At 44.8% G+C, this 27479-nt stretch overlaps 1 protein-coding gene across 1 annotated transcript in view; it reads left to right on the top strand.

The window, feature by feature from the left end:
• Window positions 1–27479, top strand: part of LOC138246750 (olfactory receptor 5AR1-like) — a 120559-nt gene that overhangs the window by 36396 nt on the left and 56684 nt on the right. Inside the window, exon 2 of the mRNA XM_069201510.1 lies at window positions 6291–6380. Coding sequence (XP_069057611.1) covers window positions 6291–6380 — 90 coding nt within the window. The remainder of the gene's footprint in view (window positions 1–6290; window positions 6381–27479) is intronic.

The following is a 27479-nucleotide window of genomic DNA, read 5'->3' as shown; positions in this document are numbered from 1 at the left end:
TGCCTTTAAATATCTCTTAAGTGCAGTTTCCCTTTGCGAGCAGATAGACCTATGGATTTTTATGTCACTGAACTTACAATTTTAAAATATATCTTTTGGTAAAGTTGGTTTTCAAATTATTAGTTTGAAAATGTAATTTTTTGATAGTGGGCATCTTCGTGCTTAAACCATTCTGTGACTCTGCCTGCTTGTGTTTTCGCTGTCGGGGTCAGACTGACAGTTGGGCTGTTTGTGAATCCCCTCTAGACAGTGACACAAATGGAGCTCAGGAGTAGCCTGCATATCCTGATGGGCCATCTGAGCTAGAGTGGAGGGAGGAGTGGTCACTTACACCTGAATGGGCTGTGCCTGCCCTCACACAATGCAGTCTCCAACCGTCTGGTGTGAGTCTTGAGCCTTGCTCTTCCGCTAGGCTGCCTCTTTCCCTCTGTCTTCCCCCTTCATGCTTTTCTGCTTTTCTGTCTTCTCCTTTGCGCTTTCTGTGCTTTTCTCTATCTCATTCCTCTTTTTTGTGTTTTTACCCTCTTTTTTCCAGTTTTTCTCCTCCAATCTATTTTGCCCCTTCTCGCTTCCCTCTCCCCACCACTTCTGCCCCACCCCCCTTTTTTTGCACCATTTTCCCGCTCCCGTCTCCCAGCTGTCCTTTCCTCCCCCCTCACTCAAGTTAATGGTGGCCGCTGCCCGGTAGGAAGAGCAACCCTACTGACCTGGTCAGTGAGCTGCTCTTCCCCTGTGTAGCTCCACCAGTAAGTGCAGCCCATGTCTGATTGATCTCTGACCCTAGTCAGAGGTTCGAGGCACTCCTCCACCCGCAGGCTCATGCCTGTGCCTCATCCCTGGTGTCTAGTGGGAGATCCTTGCTCTTCTGCTAGGCTGCCTCTTTCCCTCTGTCTTCCCCCTTTGTGCTTTTCTGCTTCTCTGTCTTCTCCCCTGCCCTTTCTGCGCTTTTCTCTATCTGATTCCTCTTGTTTTGTGCTTTTTACCCTCTTTTTTTCCAGTTTTTCTCTTCTGATCTATTTTACCCCTTCCCGCTTCCGTCTCCCCGCTGCTGCTGCCCCCACAGCCCACCCCCGTTTTTTCACGCTGTTTTCCCGCTCCCGCCTTCCAGCTGCCCTCTCCTCCCCCCTCACCCTAGTTATTGGCGTCCACTGCCCGGTAAGAAGAGCAACCCCACTGACCTGGTCAGTGAGCTGCTCCTCCCCTGTGTAGCTCCACCAGTAAATGCAGCCCATGTCTGATTGAACTCTGCCCTCTTCCACCTGCAGGCTCCTGCCTGCACCTCATCCCTGGTGTCTAGTGGGAGAGCTTTGCTCTTCCGCTAGACTGTCTCTTTCTCTTTGTCTTCCCCCTTCATGGTTTTCTGCTTCTCTGTCTTCTCCCTTGTGCTTTCTGTGCTTTTCTCAATCTGATTGCTCTTTTTTTGTGCTTTTGACCCTTTTTTTCCAGTTTTTCTCTTTCAATCTATTTTACCCCTTCTCAATTCCCTCTCACCGCCGCTGCTGCCCCCGCGGCCCCACCCCTATTTTTGCACGCCTTTTTCCTGCTCCCACCTCCCATCTGTCCTCTCCTCCCCCCTCACCCTACTCAATGTCGCCCACGCCACTGGCGCACCAGAGGCACACCAAAGGAAAGCCCATCTGCGCCTATCCACGACCTGACTGTGACCAGCGCCAGGGCCCCTGGACCTCCCACCCACCACCTTTACACGCCAGCTGCACTCAACGCACTCAACCCAGGATGCAGCAACAACTGCAAGCCCTCATCACCGGCCAACACCCACGGACCCTTTAGCTGCCTCCACTGCCACCAATCGTACACCACCACCAAGACCTTTGATCCGGCACAACCCTCCTACAACAACACACCCACACTGAAGATCCTGAAATGCACCCTCCTCAACAACCGCTCCCTCCACACACATGCTACCAAAATCTGGGACCTCCTTGACAGCACCACCCTGGACGTCACATTCCTCCCCGAAACCTCTACCAACATCACCTCTGGCCTGGACATTGCCATTGCCTTCCCCAGGGATACAAGATCACCCGGAAAGACTGCCCCAGCTGCCCCGGGGGGGAATTGCCATCGTCCACAAGTCTAGCATCTGACTGAGTACACACTTAGAAGACCCCACAAGCCTGATGGAACACCTCCACTTCAAACTTCAGACAAGTACACCATCCACCCTCAGGGGAACCCTCATCTACCACCCACCCGGCCCCACACACCTTTTTCTGACTCTGCAACTACATCCTGCTGGGAGTCCTTAACTTCCACTTCAACAACCTACAAGATCCCAACACTGCATCCCTCCTATACAACCTCCACAACATAGGGCTCCGACAGATCGTAACAGAACCAATGCATTCAGCAGGACACACCCTTGGGACCCCTTCCCCTTTGTGTCTGGCAAAAAAAATACATTTTCAGGGCAGGCAGTGATCCAATGGACCACTACCTGCCCTGAAAAATACCGAAACTAAAGGTGGATGGTAACCCAGGCGCAAACGGGAAGGGGTCCCTGTGGGACCCCTTCCCCTTTGTGTCTGGCAAAAAAAATACTTTTTCAGGGCAGGCAGTGATCCAATGGACCACTACCTGCCCTGAAAAATACCGAAACTAAAGGTTTCGTTTTTTGTTTTTTTTTCAAAGTGCAGCTCGTTTTCCTTTAAGGAAAACGGGTTGCACTTTGAAAAAAAAAGACTGCTTTATTTAAAAGCAGGAGAGGACATAGTGGTCTGCTGTTCCCAGCAGGCCACCATCCCCGTGAGTGCCCTGAATCACTATGGGGTCGCAAATTGCGACCCACCTCATTAATATTAATGAGGTGGGTCTTTGTGACCCCATAGTGACTCGCAGAAGGTGTCTGAGACACCTTTCTGCATTCCAAATTGCGAGTTGCAATTTGCGAGTCGCTGGGATTCGCAAATTGCAACTCGCAATTTGGAACCTTGCTACATCTGGCCCAAAGTTCGGTAAAGTTCGGCAGCTGAGCACCAGTTATGAGAGTTAAACTAGCTTCAGGGGGTCGCAGATCTAACAATCTTTGATTCTTCCAGGATACAGAACAATCTGCTTCCAAGAGCTCAGGGAGCTGCACCCCTGCAGAGCCCAAGATTACCTCCTGTGCCAGGACAAAGTCCATGCAATGCAGCATCCCTGGCACGCGCCTCTGTTGGGCTCTGAGCACTGCATGAGTGATAAACCACATCATGGCTGCCTTGGATTAAGGAAATACTGTACAGGTGAATCAGCATCAGTGCTGCAGACCCCAGACCTGCGTCAATATGTGCAACGTGGCTCAGACTGCAAAATCCTCCCCCATCCCTCTGCTGCGGAAATGCACCAACCACCGAGCAAACTAGAGCCCTCGAAAGACACAGCTCATTCTCTGCAACTCCCTCCAGAAGCCCCGAGTTCCCTAAATCAAGTAGGTCTATGGGGGGCAATTTTTAGTGGCCTTTCAGGCGGTGCGAATACAGGATGCCATTGGCCTAAACAAAAAAACGAAAGAATCCAGACATAGAGACTTGACGTCCTTAAAACATCCTAGGCCACAAAACGTTTTAGCCTGCCTCTTAGGATGGGAAACTTTCACAGTCTTTAATGGTCCTGAGGAGGACCGATGTTTAATGCAACCACAGCATCCTGTGGTTTCACAGTCTTTAATGGTCCTGAGGAGGACCCATGTTAAATGTAACCACAGCATCCTGTGGTTTCACAGTCTGTAATGCTCCTGAGGAGGGCCGATGTTTAATGCAACCACAGCATCCTGTGGTTTCACAGTTTTTAATGGTCCTGAGGAGGGCCCATGTTAAATGTAAGCACAGCATCCTATGGTTTCACAGTCTGTAATGCTCCTGAGGAGGACCGATGTTTAATGCAACCACAGCATCCTGTGGGGGCGCATTGTCATTTAAAGACAACACGTTTTCCATCCAATGACACCTAACATTGGGCATGCACCTTTACCGATGAAACTATAGAGCAGAAACAGTTTTATGTGTGGAATCAGGTTTTCGTATAATATTGATTATTTGTACATCACCAAGTAAAGTTTCTTGATTGGTTTTAATCTCATTCAAATCTCTGTTTCGAGCACACTTCAGAATTATAAAAATGTGCTTTACATTTGCATTCCCAACTAATAAGTGCATACAGCTCATTTACATGTATTTACATGTTCTTGTTTTGCAAAAAATCGTACAGCCTTTCTATTCACACTCATTGTACTCCAGCAGGATTGTCACATAATTCACTACAAAAATCCCTCTCGCTTACCAGTCAGAGAAAGACAACTGAGCAACAATCCCATGTTGAAGGAATAGGCAGCAATCTCTCGGAGGACACAGCCTAATCTTTGGCCTCTGCTTGAAGCACCACCAGATGTGACAAGAAAAACCCTGAGGGGCTCACTTACTTTTTTAGTTGGTCAGGTGGTGCAGGACTCTCAGTAATATCTATGAGACGCAGCCGACCTGCATGGCTTTGACTGTCCTCATAGATATGGAGTAAGGCAAGGCAGCACAAACCGCTGTGCTGCCTTATTATGCGTCAAGGAGGTGTTCAATGGGCATTGCAGTGCGTGTTCCCACGCATGCAGCGCTTGGATTCTAACGCTGCCCCAGCTTTACAAAATCAGGTGAATCTGGGACACTGTCAAACCCTTACGCCTCCCCACAGCAGACCTAAGGAGGAGAAATGTTTTAATTCCTCCTCATTTTTCCTCTTTCCACATGTGCTGCTTTCCACAGCACACATTGAATGAGGTTAACGCCTCCATGGATCGTTTGTCTGCAGAAAGGTGTCCCTTCCTGCACAAAAACAATCCTGGCAACAATGCAGACACCCTTGCTCCATGGGTGCCTGCATTGGCGTTAGGCACCAAACTGTGCACCGCATCTCAGAAATATGGCGCATTCCTGACCTTTCGATTTGGCATAGGGCAGTGCAGCAAAAAGACTTGTGTCGCTGTTGTACACTGTCTTTATAAATGAGGCCCACCAGTGGATTGTGATCAGCAGTTTAGGAAATTCTGTCTTATACTGTATTTGTTGAATGGGAGCGAAGATACTGTCTCATTGGCAGCATAGAATTAGTGCAACGTAACATAAAATGCAAGACAGTTTTGTCACCTTTATGCCTATAATTGGAAATGCTTCTACATACATTTTTACTTGCCAGTTTGTTGTCACTGGTCCTGAACCTTCCATAAAATAATCTTTTACTTCTCGGGGATTGCCTGGTCTAAATCTTTCTGGAGAGACCAATATTCCCCTTTGATTCACTGCAGGGTTAGGGTATTCATCGTCGGTTGATTGCTACACAACTCTGCATCACCTAGATCATTTAATATTCTTGCAGTGTTGTTGAACCAGGGCAATTTGTTCAAGTTATGTCTTGGCCAGATATCATGCATGGCTTTTAGATGAATAGCCAGCTGTGGTTTCATCTTTAAGCGGATCCACTACACAATAAGTTTGAGGGCTAATAAGGCTTCAGTGTTACTTAAGCCCAGTTTAGCCTCCGGTGCAGCCATTAGGGTCCCAGGTTCAAGGAGTAATAAAAAGTTGTTTTTTATTTTTTTCCAAGCCTCTGGCATTTTTGTTTCCCCAGAGCTGTGCCCCATTGGAGCCTGCTTTGAGCAAGAGTGGAGAGCATGCTCTATTTGTATTCCTTGCATTTGTTGGATACCCGTATAATAGTGGTACCATATTTTCTCATAATAACTTTGCTTTTTGCTATCCGCTTGGCCCAGGACAGTTTCTCATCACATCAGGTCCCCAAATAATTATAGTAATGTAGTCCTTTTCAAGCCCTCGCATACATTTTACATGTGTTCTTCGGACTGCTCCTCGAATTTAATAGATTAATAATAATACATTTGTCTTCTTGGGAATGGATTGTGAGGCTATTTTATTTTACAGTAATTTTCTAAGCATGTGAGTAGCTTTTGCATTCATAGTTCAGTGCAAGTCAGTACCACAGTCCTGTCTGCAAACAGAAGCATTGGAATGTTGCCCCTCCACACCCTTGTTGGTACATCCAGGCTCTAAGCATGAAGGCGTTTGAAAAGATTTAGTAATGTAGGGGCTAAAATGCAGCTTTCATTTACTTCAGTGTTATTTTCAAAAGTAGGCATGGTTTCTCTTTTGGGGTCACATCTGACTTTGATTCACTTTCCATGGTGAAATGGCTTCAAAGCACCAAATCAAAAGCTGTTTTAAGGTTTATGAAAGTCAGTAATAGCAGCAAGATTTTAATACATACATAATTCACACTTTACACAGTTTCCTAGACTAGTCAACTGTACTTTGAGCTTTTATGAAGCTGGCTTGAAGCGGCAACAGGATCTTACTGTCATCAACCCAGACTTCCAGGTGAGTAAATAGTTTGCCACAGATCTTCCCAACACCATCGCATAAGTAAATTGTTGAAAGTTTAGTGGATCATTCAGTTACTATTTGTTATGGAGGGAGACAATGACTACTTTCTTCCAGGAGGCTGAGAGGACATCTGGTCCCAAATTTCCTTAAAAGCCTTTGTGAGAAGCGGCGCCCAGATTTCAAAGTTGTTACTCTAGATGTCTGTCGGTACTCTGTGCAGGCAAGGTGCTGTCACCGGCTTTTGGCTGAGAACTGCCTGGTGAATTTCACTTTAAAAAACTCCAAAAAGTCTTCACTAATTTTTAAATATACCTCCTGGTCTCGTTTCCTGACCAGGCATGTTCTTTGAAACAACATAGAGTGGTGCTTCACCCAAACTGACAAAGAATTACTGTTTCCAGATTTTTCGCACAACCTTCACATCTCTCCTGACCATTTCCTAAAAGTTCCTTGCATTTTTATCTGTTAATGTCGTTTAAATGGTCATTCATGGTCACTTATTTTTGATCCTAAGTAGATGTTTCTATTCTTGCCTAATGTATATTAGGAACTCTTCCCCCTCAGGTGTGGTGTGCCTGCTTCTTGGCGCTAAGCCGCGCTTTAATTTTAGGCATTCTGTAACAGACCGTTTAACTTGGATTTTTTTATTACACCACCGGAGGCTATAATAATATGTTTACCAGAACTACATGTTATTTTTAAAAGAGATCCCGCTTCCCAGTGGCATCTGTTTGAAGCTTCCTTTAGTTTTTGTAGATGTTTGCATTCATGGGCCCAGCGGTCGCATGCTGCTTGTTCTTTTTTTTTGCTCATGAGAGGAAGTGTTATTCCAAATGATGTTCTTCCTATTTGCTTTCAGTGTCAGATTGATAGGCTCCATGAGGCAAAGTGCCTTAGACCCGGAATCTATACATGAGAGAGCATCCATGAGAGAGACAAAGTTCTACTCTTAATGGGTCACGGTCGCTTTCCATTCTTCTAACACTTTTTATACCAGATCCCAGCTGGCATGACATCAGGTTAATATGATGAACATAGTTTAGACTAATCGATGTTTTGAGGATTGCTAGATGAGCACTCATACAAAATGTAATGCACATGAACAAAAAACTGACAAAATATTAACAATGCAACCATTGGCAAACAATTTGAAAAGCATTTGCTAAGTATATCTCATAATGCAATTCATGCTTGAAAGGTTCATGCCTAAATACTACCTACTAAATACTTTTAAAAAGGCCATAGGTTGTCAGGGGAGGATGTGGGTGTTATATTCTCTCTACAAATGCCAGGAGAAATACTAATTCACAGTAGGTTTAGTATGATGGCAGCAATAATTAAGATGGTAATCCTCAAAAGTCATAAATTCTGTCTTCACCAGGCTATATGCAATGAATAGGCTTAAACACATGGAAGCTGTGGCAGGGATGCTCCAGAAAACTCATCTCCTAAGAGATACCCAAGTATATCCAAGGTACGCTTCCATGGTTTTCCATAGCAATTTGTCTCCTCTAATTTGGTAACAACGCTAAAGCAGCTTTACACACAATGAAGAGGGAGGTAGATTAATAAGGTTAAAGGAACATATCCTTAGACACATATTGCTCTTTTTACATGTGCTGCAGAATCCAGCACCAATAGAAAGAGGAAATATAGATGAGAAATAAGCATATTTCTCCTCAGTATGCCTCACCTGGGAAGGTATAGTATTTATGTACATTCCCAGGTTTATTATTCCTAATAAACCTGGGAATGCACCAAAAAACATGGGTGAATGCTTTGAAATGCACACGTTACATCCATACATCGCCTTCCCTGTGCAGAGCAACATAAGGCAGCAGCTTGTGCTGCCTTGTATTACTCCAGATGTGCTATGCCATGCAGAGCAAGGTGGCACTGCATGGCATAGTAAACCTAACTTAAGGGCTTCCATTGCTTTGTGTGACACAGGGGGCAATGCAAGCCCTTGATACATCTGGGCCATTTATTCCGTTGATCATTTGTTTACGGTATTCATGCAGAATATGGGTCTGTCATGAGCTGACAAGGGTTCTGCAGCCTGAACAGAGAGCTTTGAGTTAAGTGAGGTTCTCAAGAGCATGAGACTGCCTCTATTTAATTTCCTGTGTTTATATAGTATGATTGTTCTCAGAGAGTGTTTGCATGTGCCATGACACTGAGGATTTTGGCTTGGTAGATTAGTTTTTCATTGGGGCATTGAGTTCCACTTGGTATTTAAGGCTATGTCGTATTTGTTACGTATAGAGTCTAATGAGGACTGGGGTGTGTGAGTATAATTGAAAAGTTCATTTGAAGGGTATCACAGAAGGAACAGTAGGTTGATTTTTGCATTTAGGTATCCCTGGTGTCTAGGTGTGGTGTGGCAGATGGAGAAAAGGCTAGATTAGTGGAGCATTCAGTGTAGGATAAAAGGTCCAAGCTATGGGTTGAATATGATGCTATTGTCATGAGGTGGAGAGTGTCACCTTTGTAGACAGTTCTTTCAAAGATTGTCTTGAGAAGAGGATATAGGGTTTATGTTATTGCTTTAGTGCTTGACACTAGGGATGTTGAAGTCTCCAAGAAAAAATGGATGGAACACAGCATGGATGATGAAATATTCTCTGTTATGTCGTTGTTCACCAGAGGTTTTTGATTAATGATGAAAAATATAATAATCATACCTTAGATACGAACAACATTGGAGACATTTGATCCCCCGTGAAAATTTAAAATGAATTGTAACAGGTTGCATTTGGACCATATTAGACAAAACAATGCAGCCTGATCATATTAGATAAAACAACGAGTCTGAATCTCTCTTTCAGAATAACATACCTCAGCTAATATCCAAGGTACATAAAGGTATATAAACATATAAACAGATAGATTATAATTGAATCCTCCCTCATGTCTACAGTAAAAATGTACAGTTGATTTACTCCTCATGCATATTTATGTCATGCTTGACCTTCCTTATTCATTTCTAGTGATCTAAGACCCCACATGCAATAGAATATGATAGCCTTTATTTAGAAACACAAAACACCCTCTGCATCAAGGTAGGAGTTCTATGGACCACACAAGTTGGAAGGAAGGACAGTGGGAGGATTGGCTCTCTCAGACATTAGGACATCTCTTTCCATTGCTTTCATGTAAGAAAAAAGCTCACTGATTTGTTTACACTGTTTTTTATGCACACCAGGCTAGATTTATCAAGGTTTCATGTTGCCCATGCATCATGCAGAAGGGCACAAGGGTGACCAAAACCTAAGTGAGATTTATCAAGCCATGCAAAGACACCTTGCAGAGTAATGCAAGGTAGTGTTAGTCTGTGGCAAGGAGGTGTTCCCCGGGTATAGTGTGGGTGTTCCCATGCATTCACCCATGGATTTTGGCACATTTCTTTATTTACCAATAGTGGTAGGCCAGTGAATGCATCAAAATGACATAGCCCCTAAAGACATTTCTCCTCCTTGGTTTCCTCTTTCTATGTGTGCTGCATTCTGCAGTACACATAGAAAGGGAAAACTGCCTCTCAGTATTGTTTTTGTTACAGGAACGTGTCACTTCCTACAGAAAAACAATCCTGCCACAACTCAAGTACCTTTGCACCCTGACGCAAGGGTGTTTGCATTGGCACTGCGTAGTCAAAAGTGCACCAGAACTAGGAAAGGACAGATATGTGCTGTATAATGCTAAACACGGTTCATTCCTACACATTCCATTTCATGCAGCAAGGTGGCTTGCTGTGTTGTATGAAAATTTGATAACTATAGGCCACCAAGTATTGAACTGTATATTTTCATCTGTCATAATGTGTTGTTGAGAAAATGTATTCAACTACGTACAGTGGCACACATCTGGTGATAATGCCAAAAACCTGCAGATGTCATTAACATACTTGCTTATAGACAGTTACAAAACAATCCAGTTGTTTTGTTAGGAAAGATGAGTGATGAGAAATAATATTTTCCCCCTATTCTATGATACTTATCTCACACCTCCTAATCTACTCTACCTCCAACTCACCTTTGATTGAAATGTGTATTTATTTGATGCAAAACACAAATGCAATTGAGGAGGAACCACTGGACTAATATTTATTTGCTGGTTCTATGACATATGATTGAAATAAGATGATCTCCTAATTTGTATTACAAACCCTTACAATGTTGAGTTTGGAACTTCTAATCATTAGAAATGTATTGCAGAGACCCATCATCCATAAATGTATGACACAATTCTTCCAAAGTCATATGGCTTGATTCACAAAGGTTACCTACACCTTTGAGTAAGTTTACAATTAGGAGTAAGTTTACTACTACTTTCGGAATTCACAAACTCAGAGTGTAATCTTGTTACAAATGTGTATGTTACACATTTCCAACTCTCAAGTATGGCCATTGGTTTACTCTTGGGTGAGTGGATGAAGTCCCTCCCTAAACCCCTCCATGAGCCTCCCTAATCCCTTCTTACTACTTCCTAATACCATTTCCTTTTATAGAAAATCCACCCCTTCTTTAAGCCACTCACCTGTGTTCCACCCACATTTCCTACTAAAACTTATACTTGTGTGCAGAGAGACTCCATTGTTAGCGTGAAGAACTCTGGACATGTATGTATAAATCCCATGAAGGCCTAAAGAGCCACACGCACTTTGTGAATTTAAGTTTGTTGTACGTTTTATAGTATTACAAATTGCAGATGGTGAATCAGGCCCACATAGTTTATTTCTAGCTGCACACTTGACTTCAATGCGATATAGCCAATATTATGATTCTTATTTTCATTTTTAAATTAATTTTTGCAGGCGATAAAGTCTGAACAGAATATGGAAAATCAAACAACCCTGGAGGAATTCATAATTGTTGGTTTCTTTGTTAGACCAGAGCTAAAGCCACTGCTTTTTACAGTGTCATTATTTATTTACCTTTTAATCATCTGTTCCAACCTTGTGATCATAGTGACTGCAATTTTGGATCCTTGTCTGAAAACTCCAATGTATTTCTTTCTCCAGAACCTATCCTTTTTAGTTGTTTTTTGCACGAATGTCACCTTTCCAAAACTGTTGGTACTTTTCTTAGAAAAAGGCAGGGCTATATCCTTTGTTGGCTGCATTACCCAAATGTACTTCTTTCTGTCTTTCACAACCACTGAAGTCTACCTTCTTGCAGCCATGGCGTATGACCGCTACGTGGCCATCCAACACCCTTTACGATACACTCACATCATGAACAAGAGATCCTCCCTTTTGCTGGTAGCCTTTTCCTGGGTGCTTGGTTTTCTGAACATGGTTCCCCATGCTGTCTTGGGATCACAATTGTCCTTCTGTGGTTCCAGACTCATCAACCACTTCTTCTGTGATCTCACAGCTCTGATGAAGATTTCCTGCAGTGATCCACATGGTGTTGAATCTCTAATTTTTGCTGAAAGTGTATTTTCAGGACTCAGACTTTTTTCATTACCTATTACCTCTTATATCTACATAATTCGTGTAATTCTGAACATTCGCACTGCTGAGGGGAGGCAGAAGGCCTTCTCTACCTGTACCTCTCACCTCACTGTTGTCACTGTTTTCTTTGTATCTTTGTTCTGCATGTATGTTCGTCCTGCATCATCCCATTCACTAGCTCAAGAAAAGCTGATTTCCATCGTGTACATTGCTTTCATCCCAATTTTTTATCCTTTGGTTTACAGCCTTAGAAACAAAGATATGAATAAAGCTCTGAAAAAACTCATATGTGGGAAATCAATTGCATGATCTGAAAGATGTTATTTATTGATCAAGTTTTCAAAGCTCTTAAAGCCATGTAGGATATATATTTCAAACATTCAGGAAGCCAGAAATTGATTAAGCTAGTGAATGTCTTTTTTGAAATTATTGATGGTTTGGAATTTATGCGGTTGCATGTTCCCAACCTCTAAGGACACTTTGATGAAAGCAACACACTCAAATGCATTAGCTGCTGACTCAGGGCTGTGTCCCTCAACAGCATTAATGTCATTAGGAAAGAGATCAAAAAGGTAGCTTCTCGGTGACGTGGCCATGAGCTTCAAATTGTTTCAATACTGCATTAGTCTAGAAAAACAGACATTTAAGTACTGTGGGGCCTATTTACAAAGATGAAACTACACATGTAATTTACCACTAGTAAATTCACTCTTACACTTTTGATTAACTTTATACTTTAGGGTACTTGCAAAATCCTTGTGCAAAGTTACTCAAAAGTATAGCCTTACATGTCTCCACTCCTTGAAATGGGGCAGAGCCAAATTTACGAGTTACTACTGCCAAAAAGGAACAGAAATAAATCTAGCACCAATATTTACCATCAAGAGATCTTTGCACACTTGGTGGAACACTTCCTATGGTAAAGTATGGAAGAAAGCAAAAAAAATATATGTTTTGAAAAATATAATAATAGAAATGATGTGCAATATTGTTGTAAATTATTGTTATGTTTTAATTTTAAATGTAGGAAAAAATAAAACTGTATCAGCATTATTCACTTAATTTATATTCAGTATTATGTAAATGTTCTACATATATTAATTTTAATCATAATTATCAATTGTTTTTCTTGTTAAAATGGAAAAAAATCACCTACAGTAAAAACATTATATATTTATGATGCATTAATAATTAAGTGATGGATAGAATGAATTAAAAGTGATCTAACAATAAAACAGTTACATTAATTTTTAAATTTAAATGAATATTATTAAAATGCATTTAAATAAAAAAACATAATTTATGTTTAGATAATGTTTTGATATTACATTTAATATATTATGTTAAATAATAATAATTTAATTTAATTTAACATTTTTCCTATGAGGTTCAATTGAAATTTCTTGCACCCATTATTTTCAAACGGGAAGGAGTTGTACTAGCAGTGTTTGGTCATGTGTTGTACTGGTCTTACTCCAGCTCTGAGCTGGAGTGAATTTACTGCTATTTTAGGTCCTATTGAGCTGTAATAACCTTAGAAGTGAAGTTTATGAATTGGAACTGACTTTCTCTTTAGTGGGAGGGTGCATGTCCCACCGTAAACCCCTCCCATTTAGTGCTAAGTATTCTCCTTTTTCTAGCTACTCCGCCTGGTCAATCCCAAATTTACTATTAAGTTGCAAATGTCTATGTGTGAGGATCTCCCCATAGAAAAGATAGGAGAGGTGGAGATTAACAATCATGTATTTGTGACTAGGATTTTGTAGTACTTTAGTAGTACTGCTAGGCGTACTACAAAATGCAGTTTGCGAATAGGTCCCGTTTAGTTCGCATCAGAGCTATAATAGCCAGATCAAAGTGCCCCGGGCATCAATGCTTTTTTGTTTATTGCTGATTAAAACTTTGTCATATTTTCTCCAAACCTTAATTGATAATTCCGGTGCTGCAAGGGTGTTTAGACAGCCCTACCATCAGCAACCTTTGTCTGGAATGTCCACCGGTCAATGTGGCAGAAACAAGGTTGGGCAAAAACATGTTTGCATAATTCTAAATTTTCCTTACGGTCCTCCCTCCAAAGAAATAATAAACAGAAGGGTATATCTGGAAGATGAAAGTCTTGTTGTGGCACATTTATCAGTAGTGCAGAAGGTGTGATGGCACTAAGATCCATCTGTTTTGAGGGGCCCTATGAAGCCACAGAATGTTTTTTAAATTATATGCAGTTACATATAGAGTAAAGTCTACCCAAGGGATTTGGGGTGCTTTGCATGATTATCAACTTCCATTACACAAGGTCTGGTTCACTATATTTTCTATAGATAGATAGATAGATGTTAGACCTGCCAGCTCTTGGCATGGTTCCCCTCTACTCTTTGCATCTGACCTCCTGTTTATGGACCAGTTGCTGCAATTCATTTTGGCTGGTTTTGAAACTCTGGGCATTTTATCACTGCTAACCAGTGCTGAAGCTCAAGTGTTCTCTGTCTAAATTGTATTGGTGATTGGTTATCCATGATTGGCATATTTGGTTTACTAGTAGGTCCCTAGTAAAGTGCACTAGAAGGTGCCCAGAACCTGTAAATCAAATGCTACTAGTGGGCCTGGAGCACTGACTGCGCCACCCACATGGTTAGCCCTGTAAACATGGCTCAGACCTGCCACTACAGTGACTGTGTGTGCAGTTCTAATCTGCCAGTTCAACCTGGAAAGTGTACCCACTTGCCAGGCCCAAACCTTCCTTTTCTGTACACCATGGGCACGGCGAAGCGTATGTTAAAAGTAGGACATGTACTAATGTGTTTATTCACATGTACTGACAGTGAAATACTGCCAAATTCAGTTCTCACTGTTGCAAGGCCTGTCTCTCTCATAAGTTAAAATGGGGACAACCTTTTAATATCTTTTAAGTGCAGTTTCCCATTGGGAGCAGAGATAGATATGGAGTGGCGGGTCTCTGAACTCGCAATTTAAAAATACATCTTTTGGTAAAGTTGGTTTTCAGATTGTCAGTTTGAAAATGCCACTTCTAGAAAGGGGGCATTTTCTTGCTTTAAGTATTCTGTGCCTCTGCTTACTTGTGTATTCTCTGGACGAGTCAGACTGACAGTTGGGCTGTTGTGAATTCCCTCTAGACTGTGACACAAAGGGGGCTGAGGTGTAGTCTGCATATCTTGAGGAGTCTCCTGGGCTAGAGTGGGGAAGGAGGAGCTGACAAACCTGAAAGGGCTGTCACTGCCCAAACACAATGAAATCTTCAACCTTCTGGTGTGTGTCTGGGGCGAGGCCTGGGTAAGGCAGGATCTTGTGAACAACAGAGACTTTCGTTTGAAGTTTGTCTAGTTCAAAGGCAGGACTAGGTATAAGTAGTGGACCGAAAACCCCAGATTTTCAGATTACTTCTGGATCAAGAGGAACCTCTGCCAAGGAGAAGAGCTTGAGGAGGACCTGCCACTCTGCCTGTTGCTTTGCTGTCCTGACCTACTGCTGCTGCTGCCTTAAGAAGGAAAGCACTGGACTTTGCTTTCTGAAATCCTGCTTATGAAGTTTCTCAAAGGGCTTGGACTGAGCTTGCCTCCTGTTAAGAAGTCTCACGGACATCAAAGACTTCATCTGTCAGCACCAGGGTTCTCCTGCTGAGAACCCTGATTTGCCAGGTGGTGCCAATCCAGTTCCTGGGCCCTTGGAAGTGAGTTCTGGTGAGGATGACCCAAGAACCGGCACCACTGCACAACCCTGCACCACCACCATTTGCAACCCGAAGCTGTAGTCCTCGCTGGAGTGTGACGATCCCGGGCAACACTGCAGGCCAGACGCCACTGCAACCTCTTCAAAGTTCCATGACTATGTGGGTCTAAATATGCCATGTCACTAACGTCCGTGACATCTGACTCCACAGTGACGTCAGAAGCCCATGGCATGACTGCGACCCTGTGAGGTCAACCAACATGTTTTAAACCACCAGATTCATGTACCCCACTGGATTATCAGGGACCGAGGCCTTGCACCAACACTGCATCACCTCCCATGCCCCGCAGTAAGGAACCAACACCACACCATATCCAGCAATGCCTGTCCTCCCCGACTACATCCACTGGCTTGTTTCTTTGTTACCAAAAGTCTTGTTTTATTGAGATAAATTTTGATTATTTTTCAAGACTGGTGTAGTGTTTTCAATGTGTTATTGTGTGTTGGTACAAATACTTTACACATTTCCTCTCAGATAAGCCTGAATTATTGTGCCAAGCTACTAAGGGAGTGAGCAGAAGATATCTGAGCTGTGTATCTCCCTTACTCCCTTACCCTTACTACAGTGAGGGTCCCTGGTTGGACAACCCCATTTCTAACTATATGGATATATATATATATATATATATATATATATATATATATATAAAACATATATATGGAGAGAGAGAGAGAGAGAGAGAGAGAGAGAGATATAGATGTGTTTGGTTCATATACATTAAATGTTTTGGACCACATCTATATTATTTTCACAGGTTAAGGCCCATGACACCTGCTAATTGGCTGGAGTCCACTAAATGCTTTTTCAGCCTTCCTTAAGCTGTTACTCCTATCTCTCTATTTCTTGCAGAAAGATGGACTAGTGGTTTGGCTTCTCCCACATGATCACACAATCATCACAGACTACAATACAATCTTTTTTTAATAGTGGTCTTCATTATTCTTGATAGGTGAAGGCTTTTTACTTTGTGGTTATAGACAAAACAATCTATTGGTACTGACTAGCTTAGTATTATCTGAGCTAATTATGTCCATTTAAAAACTGTCATTATTCAACTCCAAATTGCAGTGTTTGGCATAAACTGAGTGATTCAACAAGAATTTTAAATTGCTGTGCTGCTTTACGTTAGGAGCAGAGAGCAGGGCAGCAGCATGTCTGCTAAGATAGACCTGCTGACATCCTCTCTAGAGCTCGCTTACAAACATGCACCCTAGCTTCTCACACACAGCTTCGCACTATAGTTCAAATGTATGTGTATGATGTCCAGCATCGCGTTTCTGCTATAGGGGTACCTTTCCAGTGCAAAATTCTGTTACGACCTAGGGGCTCATTACGAGGGTGGTGGTTTTCAGACTGCTGGCCCCATGGTGGCAGTCAGGACCACCACTGTTGTGGTGATCCAACTGCCACATAAAGACCCTGGTGGTCAGACTGCCAGGGTTCCGCCAGCACCGTCGGGATCCCTGATCCCAAAGCCCTGGTGGTGGCGGAGCTCGTAGTCCACTAGGGCAGCGCTACATACAGTGCTGTCCTGCAGATTACAACTTTGTTCTCTGCAAGCCTTTTCATGACGGCTTCACCACCATAAAAAGGCTGATGGAGAACAGGTGCAGGGGGCCACAGAGGGGCCTCAGCACTGCCCATGCACTTGGCATGGGCAGTGCAGGGGTCCACCTGCCAAGCACCGTCTCAATGTTCACTGTCTGCCGACCTAGCGGGAAACTCCAGAAAGGTCCAGCGTGTTGTTACCACTACAAGTCGGCCACCCTGTCAGGAGTTTGGTGGACGGGCTTTCCCGTCCGCCAAACACAAAATAAGGGCTCTTGTTTTAAATTTTCCAAAATTTGTACAGTGTAGCAAACGTTTGCAGAAACAAAACAAATTCCCCAAGTTAACACAAGCTTCAAAGAGTTGCAAAGCCTCATCTATAATTGTTAGCAGATAGGGGTTTTCCATCAATAACCATGGTTGATTGCTTAGGAATGACCATGTAAAACCCAGCATGTTCACTTGACACAACGTCATGCTAGGTAGTGCATAGTGCTACCTTGGTGTCTTTAGGGCTACTTTACAGCTAGAAAGTAAATGCCAGTGTAAGAAATTATGTTATTAGTTAAGGGGTGATAACCCACCTTAAGTAAAAACACAAACTCTATTATGGTGAAGCACTATAATCTACCTGATTGCTATTTCACAAAGCAGAGAGACTAAACTTAGAAGTAAATAAAGTCAAAACACAACACATGGAAAATTCCAAAACAATATACCAATATAGAGTAAATTATAGTAAACTAATTGGCAACAAAATGGCATACACCCTGCCTTATGGGCAATTAGGCCTAATAAGGCATGGCTTATTAATGCCTTACACTGCCACTGTAGTGGATAGCACAATAGCTAATGCAGCTCACTAGTGGCAGTTAACTTGTATGCCCTGGACATACTATGTACCTTACACTAGGGACCTATAGACAAGTTAAATATGCCAATTAGAATTGCACAAATGTTTAAAGAGAGACCATAGGCATTTTACTACAGGTCTGCAGGGGTAAAGAGTACAGAGTTTTACAGATAGGGCAAAAATCTGGGCATACACCACACAAAAGATGGTCCTTTCCTACACCTAGTTTTACACTGTGCCATAGATATTATCACTTTTGTAACACCAACCTAGTGCAAAGTGTTAATAAATCTGCCCTGATATGTTCCATATAGATTTGGAAATTATTTTGATGATATGCGTTTTCATTTAGTTTGAGGATGATTTTAGAGCAATCTGCATTTATTGAAATATTTAGCTGGTATGAATCGATGTGTGCCATATATGCATGTTTGTGATTATATGTGTTAAATATTAATGGAATAAGTGATAATTCTCAGAGAACTTCTCAATGTAACAGTATCCCTCTGGATTCCATGGAACCAATTCTTCCTATCAGACAAGAATGACGTGATTCGATCGAAGACATTACTGTTGTAACCTGTTAAGCAAGATACAGTGTTCAACCATGTCATGGACAGCTGATATGTTTGGGAGAATCAGTGCTAGCGGTTGATTAACATCAAGTGCTGACAAGCTGTGGGTGCATACAATGATGCAGGCTTTATTTAAGGTAGCCCTTGGCTCTCCTTCCTGGCAGCAGCACCTGGTGCTGTACTAAGAGTGGCATAGGTCCTACTGAGAGCAAGGAAAATGTGGTCTCCGACCCCTAGACAGGTGGAAATAAATAGCCGTACTTGGGCTGCAGTTGGCTCTAAATCCCCTGGGTTCCAGTGAGTCCAAATCTGTTGCAGCAATGATAACTAAACATTAGATAGCACCCAAATGTGTAGAAGTGACACTGGTGTCTCCACTCGCCATTGGGTGGGACTGCATCACATACCAGGCCCTCAGGTTGTAAAAAGGAAGATAGTTCTTAAGGGCATATTTACAAAAAGATAGAGTAGGGCAGTGCAGCATGTGACCTTGCTGCACTGGCCTGCACCACAGAGAAAGGACAAACATGCACCATATTTACAAAATATGCTGCATTTCTGGCCTTTTCCCCTGCCTTGGAACACAATATGCTGCCTAGCCCAATGCAGACACCCTTGCACCATGGTGCATGGGTTCCTGTACTGCATGCAAGATAGTTTTTGTGCAGGAAGGGGCACCTACTTTCACAAAAACAATTCATGGAGGTGTTTGCAGATTACATCTCACATAGAAAGAGAAAAGAATGAGGAGAAATGTCCTCATTTCATCTGCCCTCACCTGGGGAGTCATAAAGTAATGACGCATTCCCAGGTTTACCCATCCTTGTAAATCTGGGAATGTGTCAAAACCCTTGGGTGTTGTGTGGGAAAATCCACCGCAATGCCCATGGAATGCCCCACTGATACAAATTAAGGCAAGGCAGCAACTTGCCTTACAGCATATTGATGAAGCCATAAAACTCCATGCAAAGTGCCATTGCTTGGCCTTGTAGATATGGCTCTGCACTTTGCACCGCTGGAGTGTCAAAAAAAGTGATGCACCAGTGATGCAAGGTGCTTGCAAATATGCCCCTAAGTGTCATTTCATGGTGCTGTCATGCTTTGTACAGAGATCACAAATCTGCTAAGTGTAAGCTACAATAGGGATCCAATATAATCTCTAATGTGTTTGCTTGTGCTCCAGAGAGTATGTTATTTCCCTGACACCCACCACAAAGTGCCTGCATGTTTTGGGGAGCAGTTCTCCCTGCTCTTTACTTGTAAAAGGCTATTCAAGGATGGGAGGAGATGCACATTTCAGGCTTTATGTGACATGAGAGTGAAGGCTGCTTGCTTGGGTTATTATATAATTGTGCAAGATCAGTAGACCCTCAGAATAGTGGTCCATTTTAACATGATTTCATGATTTCATTTGAAAATATAGCTGTGAAAGTAAAAACTAACATGAAGAGTTGGTCTTATGATGCCAAAAATGTATGTTACTATTAGCTAAGAATACGGGAAGAAGCTCCCAAGCTTTTCAAACTGGACTAAATCAGCATCTTCAAATGCTAGTAGGAAATGGAGGGTTTGGACATGGTTTGTATCAATGGAATTAATTCCATATTAAGAGCCCAAGGAGGCACAATAGTGTATTGTCACTAGTTTACTCTTAGGTACTTGTTTGTCATATTTAGAGAAAGAGAGGAGTTAATGTTTTCAAACCTTAGACTGGTGGACAATATATGGGACCTAAAATGTGTTCTCACTTGGAAGGTACTGCAAAACAAAATGTTTGTTTCAAACCTCATAAGGGCTAGGGGTAGTAATGCTAAGTGGTGTCAATCTGCAGTGGCAGGACAGTGATCCTGGTTGATTCCCATCTTGGTGGGTACACAGTGTAATTCTGCACTTTCAGCAGGAATACTGCATAAATAAATTCAAGCACTCATTCAACAGACACACCCTGTTAGTGCAAAACTCCAACCGCAACAAGTGTGTGCATTCTCCTGACACAGGTGAGCTTTGCTATGGTCCTCCCATCCATGCAGATTGCCACTCATGACATAGGCTCTGGCTAGTGTCCAATGCACACAGGGCACCGAGACCTTATCGGTATAATCAGCCTTGCACTAGGAGAGAGGTTCTGATGCACACTATGCTCACTGAAAGTAGAAAGGAGCCCCATTTGGGAGCTGTGTCCCTGAACACATATTCACAGTGAAGACGCCAGAGAAAGGATCTATATTCATGATCACTAAGATTCTTTTGTCGTAAACTGTACATGGACACAGAATAAACAGTGACAAAACATAATGAGTTGCTTGTGCAGCATGACACGTCCCATGGTGGCAGTCTCCCGTTTGGCATACAGTCCTTGCACTTGTACAGTAATTGTTTAGAGACTAATCAGAAGTCTTGTTGAGACTAATGCTAATGAGCTCATTCAGGGCTGCAAGCATGTTTGCAAATGCAGTGTATCCAATACAGACTTCTAAAGATGGAATGTGTGCCCTTGATATTGTGATGTTGGGGCAACAAAAAGAATCAGTGTTACCTACATGCAGTATATTTTATTAGATCTAAATAGCAACAAACTGTTGGATTGAGAAAGGAGGTCATTATGACCCTGGCGCTAATGTGGTGGTATCACTGCCAACAGGCTGGCAGTAATAACTGCCAAATTATGACCATGGCAGTGTTTCCTCCCATAGACAGCCAATGTACCACCCCAACCACCAGTGCGTTAACACCACTGACCACGGCGGTAGCCACCTACAGGCAGGCGGAAGACAATAATCCACCCACCATATTATGACATTGGATACCGCCAGGATTTCCAGGGCATTAGCACCGCCACCAAAAGCCTGGCGGAAACACATCATATAAAAGGAGACACTCATCTCCAGGGACACAGAGGAGTCCGCGACCGCCATGGAACCAGAACTGCAAGTCTTACCAATTCTGCACCACGCCATGGCTGCCCTGGAGCACCAACACCGACGAAGACGATGACGGTGAGTACAGCCACCTAGCACACAAGGGATGGAGGGAGAGAGGGAAGAGTGACACTCACATGCACAACACACACCATACACACACACCCAGAACCATCTGCGAAGTTATTAGACAGTAACAGAAACCAGGAACAAAGAAAGCCAGGACACATACCTGTTGTCCAACCACTGTAATTAGGTGGCAAAAGCAAGATCATATTAAAAATCAAATAAATATATACAAATAAATGTACAGAAAGGGCCATTGGCCAATCCAAAGTCATATAGGTCCCACAGGGCAACATCCAAGGCCCAACTTGACTCCTGACAACATCGCCACTCCTCTGTACAGGGGCATCATGTTGGTAATAGGCAGGCACCTCAGGGGGTGGGGGTTGAGGGGGCAGTGGGGCTTCTTTTTGGGAGGGCGTCCTTGGGTTTGGGAGCTGGGGGCACATTAGCCTACATTTTGTGGCCAGAGAGGTGGGCTTGGGGCAGGGGGCCAGAGTACTGGCTACTCTGGGTGCTAGAGGTACTGGGCTGCGGGGTGGGACCTTTCTTTTCTGGACAGGACGGGGGAGGGGGAGAGAAGAAGTTACAGCAAGAAAGAAAAACCTTTTAGGACCAATGAGGCGGGTTGTGGGAGGAGGGATGGGAGTGGAGGTAGAGGGAGTGGTTGTAGGAGGAGGAGGTATGCTGGACTTGGGTGCCAGTGCATGGATACTGTGCATGTGTGAGGTGAATGGCTGTTGGGGGTCTGAGTGTGAGAATTTGTGTGTCTTTGGATGGGGGACAGACAGGGTGGGGGAGGTCAAGCAGGACGTGTGGATGGATGTTTTGGTGGTGTCTGCAAGTGAGGTGGGTGTGATGCATGAGGTGGTGATGGTAGTGGTGGTCACTGCGCATGTGGTGTGCATGTCTGCGGGTCTTCTGTTGTGGTGACTGTGGGAAAGGATGTGCAGGTGGCAGATTCTGGGACTGTGGATGCAGTGCATGCAGGCATGAGTGTGGTATGACTGCGAGGGAGGAGGAGGAGGGGGAGACAGTGGAGGCAGTGGATGATGGTGTGTGTGCATCTGTGTGTTGTCTGTGTCAGTGCTTGTGACTGGGTTTGGGGAGAGAAGACTGGGACTGGAAAGTGGTAGTTGGAGGGGGAACTGAAGAAATAGGGACACTAGCTGCCATCAGAGAGGAGGCCAGAGCCTGAAACGATCTCTGTAGGTTAGCCAAGCCACTGTGAATGGCCTCCAGAAAGGCATTGCATTGCTGCATCTGGGATGCCAGCCCCTGGATGGCATTTACTATGGTTAACTGCCCTACAGAGATGGATCTCAGGAGTTCAATAGCCTCCTCACTGAGGGCAGCAGGGCTCACTGGGGCAGGGCCTGAGGTGCCTGGGGTGAAGGGAATGCTCACCCTCCTGGGTGAGCGGGCACGGGCTACTCTGTGGGGGGCTACAGGGAGGGCGGTGCTGGTACGGGGGTGGTAGTGGAACCTGTTGCTGGGGTGGTCCCAGAGAGGTCCACCACCACCAGGGAGCTTCCATTGGAGGAGGATTGAGAGTCAGATGGCATCACTCCTGTCTCCCTGTGGTGCTCCCCTCACCCTCTGTCCCACTGGTCCCCTCGGTATCAGTGGACTATGCCTCCTGGGTCCCCTGGGCTGCAGTTCTCTCACTCGCCTGTGCCCCTCCTCCTTCACCAAATGATGCTAATGCACACATGGACAGGATGACAAAAGTAGAGGGAGGAGAAAGAAAGGGAGCACAGGGCCAATCACAACACCAACAGCACAGATGGCATTCTCATCACTATCACACACAGGGACTAAGAATGAGCAGTATGGATCACACTGGCGTACCATTGGCTTGGTACCACAGCAGGTAGGAGCCAAACACTGCCATCTGCACACCAACTGGGACCATCTAAGCCCTGTCTAACATGGAAAGCCAGCTAGCTATCTATCTAAACAATGCATTACACCCAAAGTACCTAAGCTGGACCATGCAGCTGGCATAATGGGGCATCCGCTGACCAAAACCCTGCACCCAAATCCCATGCCAGGCAACAAAGATGGTTGTCACACACACTGTATTCACCCCCTTGTGGCTGATGTGATGCCCTCAAGAACCCATCCAGCTGTGGGTAGGCTACCATCTGTATGTGGGCCATCAGGGGGGTCAGGTTCCAACGGGCACCCAGCTGGGCCTCAGCGGTCTTCCGGGCTGAGCATCCTAGGTCCTCACACCATTTCCTGCAGTTGGTGCTCTGCTGGCTATGAACCCCCAGAGTCTGCATGTTCTTGGCGATGGCACGCCACAACCCCTTTTTCTGATGGGCGCTGACCTGCAGAGGAAACACAGACAGAGTGACATCATGAACCAAGCAGTCCAGCCTGTCACTCATATAGCCTACATACTGCATATGCCCCTTATCAGACATACTCATGGCCTGTACCACAGCTTTAACACTGCCATCAGCGAACCCCCCAAGTGACACACTGCCAGCACACACACATCTATATGCAACCATGTTGCATGCAACATACCTATGATGTACCCACCTGTTGGTCTGGAGGCCCATACAACTGGCCATACAGGGGTAGGACCCAATCCACGAGCCTCTCCAACTCCTCTGCCGTGAAGGTTGGGACCCTTTCTCCTGTTGCACGGGCCATGGCAGGTTCCAGACACATGTCACAGCTGCACATGCAGTGGAGATCTTGTCCTGTGTAACGTCAGGAATCAAGTGAAGTGATAGACAGAAAATGGCAGTCATGTCCGCAGCAGTGTACACCGTCATCGCCAGCGATGATCATCATTGGTTCCTGTACTCCATAGAGCCTTATGTTAGCCAATGAGGAATAGCACAGCAGTGCAGACCGCCTTCAGTCATGACGCATAACGCCGGCGGAGTGAGGTAACTTCCACCTGTCCCAGCAGACAGGACAGGCGGTTGCCATTTTCTACTGCTAGTACACATCTACTGATTTAAAAGTGTATCATTGGTGTTGAATGTACACACCTAGACAATTCCAGTGTCCAAAATACAAACATGCTCTGTGTATACTGATGTAGGGTGTCCATAGTTCCTGTTGTCATTCCCTTTTCAATTTTTGGGTCCCTTAGGTACCAACCACTGCAGAGGAATAGGAGGAGGAGAAGGCAAGCCCCCGTGTACAGACCCCTTGTGGACTTGAGGACACTGGAGGACAGGCACATCATACTCACCTATCGTCTGGACAGGGCAACAATCGCAGAGCTGTGTGCACAATTGGAGCCTGATCTGCTACCTGCTATCCATTGCACCACAGTAATCTCCCCTCTTGTGAAGGTGCTATCAGTGTTCCATTTCCTGGCAACAGGCTCTTTCCAGGTGACAGTGGGCTTGGTTGCAAGAATGTCACAGCCAATGTTCTCTATTGTGCTTGCAAGGGTTTTGGCAGCCTTGCTCAGACACATGTGTATATGCATTGCATTCCCCCAAGTAGATCATTTACCACTGTGAAGGGTGGATTCCATGCAATGGGACATTTATGACATGTTATTGGGGCCATTGATGGGACCCATATTGCCTTTGTCCCCCCCCCCGGGCCGATGAACAGGTGTAGAGGAAAAGGAAGAGTTTCTACTCACTCAATGTCCAGATGGTGTGTCTTGCTAACCAGTACATCTCCCACCTCATTGCCAAGAATCCTGCATAATGCCTTTGTCCTGTAGAATAGCAGCATCCCACAGCTGATGGCACAAGTACAGAAGCACAGGCTTGTACACAGTGTGGCTTATAGGTGAGCCTGAGTCCCCACACAAAATATGTCAGCGTATGCATTCAGGAGTCATACCCCATGCCATTGTGCATGGCTAACGTGTGTCCCTCACTTCTTGCAGGTGTCTCCGGATACCCAAACCTGTCCTAGCTCTTGACCACTGCTAGAAATCCGAGTACAGGGGCAGAGAATAGGTATAATGATACTCATCTGCGTAGCAGGAGGATTGTTGAAAGGACCTTCGGTTTTCTGAAGGCCAGGTTCAGGTGCCTCCATCTGACAGGTGGATCCCTATGCTACTCCCCTGAGAATGTCTGCCAGATTGTTGTTATGTACTGCATGTTGCACAAATTGGCCCTTAGACAATATGTGCCCTATCTGCAGGAGGAGGGGGGTGACAATGCACCAGTGGCAGCAGTGGACACTAAGGACAGTGAGAAGTAGGAGGATGTGCCAACAGGACACATATGATACAGCAGTATTTCCAATGACACTCAGGTAAAACTGTTGATCTAAACATTTATCCATTTTAGTGTTGTGCTGTGTGGCTGTAGCATAATGCCAGTCACTACCTTTGCATCCCAAATGACTGTCACCTATGCCTTCCCATTTTGCAGATGTTGTGGTTACAACAGTGTAATGCAGTGTAATGCTGTGATGTGTACAGACTGCTGCAACACATATGTAGGATGGATCAACACATAACTGGACATTTTGCACAGGATCATGCAGTTCAAAATATCTATACAGTCAATACAATTGTACATTTACAGATAAAGCACTATCACTCATATTGTGTCCAAGGGTGTTTATTGATTATTCTGGTTTACAATGCAAAGTGCAATGGAGTGGGGTGATGTTTGAGAAAAGTCCAGTGTAGTGGGCCAGTCTGTTTGTTGCACAGGTCTAGTGTCCAAGGGGCTATAGGAAGGGGAGCAATGGCAGTTCAAAGTGGACTAGGTGACACAGTGGAACACAAGGGGGACATTCTGGAGGGGCTCATTTCCTGGCAGTCTTCTTGGTCTTGGCAAGTGTTTCTGGTGTCTGTCTGGGTCACAGCGTTTGCAGGTTGGTTCACCTTCTGCAGGGGGAGGGGTGCTGGTAGCCTGTGGGTCCTGTGACAGGGCCTCCTGTGCACTAGCTGCAGCAGATGTTGATGGCTGCTGGGTGGGGAGGCTAGTGGAAGTGGCCTGCTGGTGTGCTCTGTCCTCCCACATTGTGTTGGCCATGTCACCCAGCACCCCTACAATGGAGGCCATGTTGGCATTCAGGCCCTGCAACTGCTGCATGACCTCCTGGTGGTATACCCCCTGCAGCTGCTGGTTCTCCTGTATAGTGTGAATCACCTGGGCCATCCTGTCCTGGGATTGTTGGTATGCTCCCAGGACATTTGTGACTGCCTCCTGGGCAGTTGCGTACCTGGGCCTGTCCTCCCCCTGGCGCAAAGCTGTCCTCCGAGTGTCTCTGGCCCCCTGTGCCTGTGTCCTCTGAATGGTGTGCCCACTCCCACTGACACCAGGACCCTCATTGTCTTGCCTGTGTGGTGTGGACTCGGGTCCCTGCACAGGTGGGCACACTAGTGATTGACGTGTCCTGGGGAGAGAGGTCTGGGGGTGTTGGCTGGCTGCATCAGTGTTATATTCTGAGGGGCGGGGGTTCTGTGGTGCACTGGCTGTAGGGTGGGGTAGTCGGCTGACCAGTGATCCCAGATGTGCCAGGGAGTTCATCCAGATCCAGAGCTCCTGAGTTGCTGTCATCACTGGGGGCATCTTCTGATGGAGGACTGGGTAGCCGGGGCACTTTCTCGCCTCTGACATTGTCTGGGGGGCCTGTTGGGATGTAAGTGGTGTATTACGCTACATGTCTGTGACATATTCCGTACTACTAGTTGTCCCAATGTTATTGCTGTTGTCCTATCATCTGCATTGATGGTGGATGTGGCTGCAGGGCTGGAAGGGATGTTCATGCAGTGGTTATGGCATGCAGGGTTTTCCATTTAGGTGTGGTAATTGGGGTGGTGCACTGTGTGGGATAGTGTGGGGTGATTGGGGTCAGGGTGAGGGGTCGTGGTGGCATGCAGGTATGGGTGAGTGATAGGTAACAAATATTGACTCTCCAGGGTTCAGTCCTCCGGCTACTCCAGTGAGTCCTTCAGGATGCAGTATTGCCAAGACTTG

Source organism: Pleurodeles waltl, chromosome 7 (genome assembly GCF_031143425.1).
Source record: "Pleurodeles waltl isolate 20211129_DDA chromosome 7, aPleWal1.hap1.20221129, whole genome shotgun sequence".
In the NCBI taxonomy this organism is placed as follows: domain Eukaryota; kingdom Metazoa; phylum Chordata; class Amphibia; order Caudata; family Salamandridae; genus Pleurodeles; species Pleurodeles waltl.
This window is presented reverse-complemented; position numbering and strand designations above follow the sequence as displayed.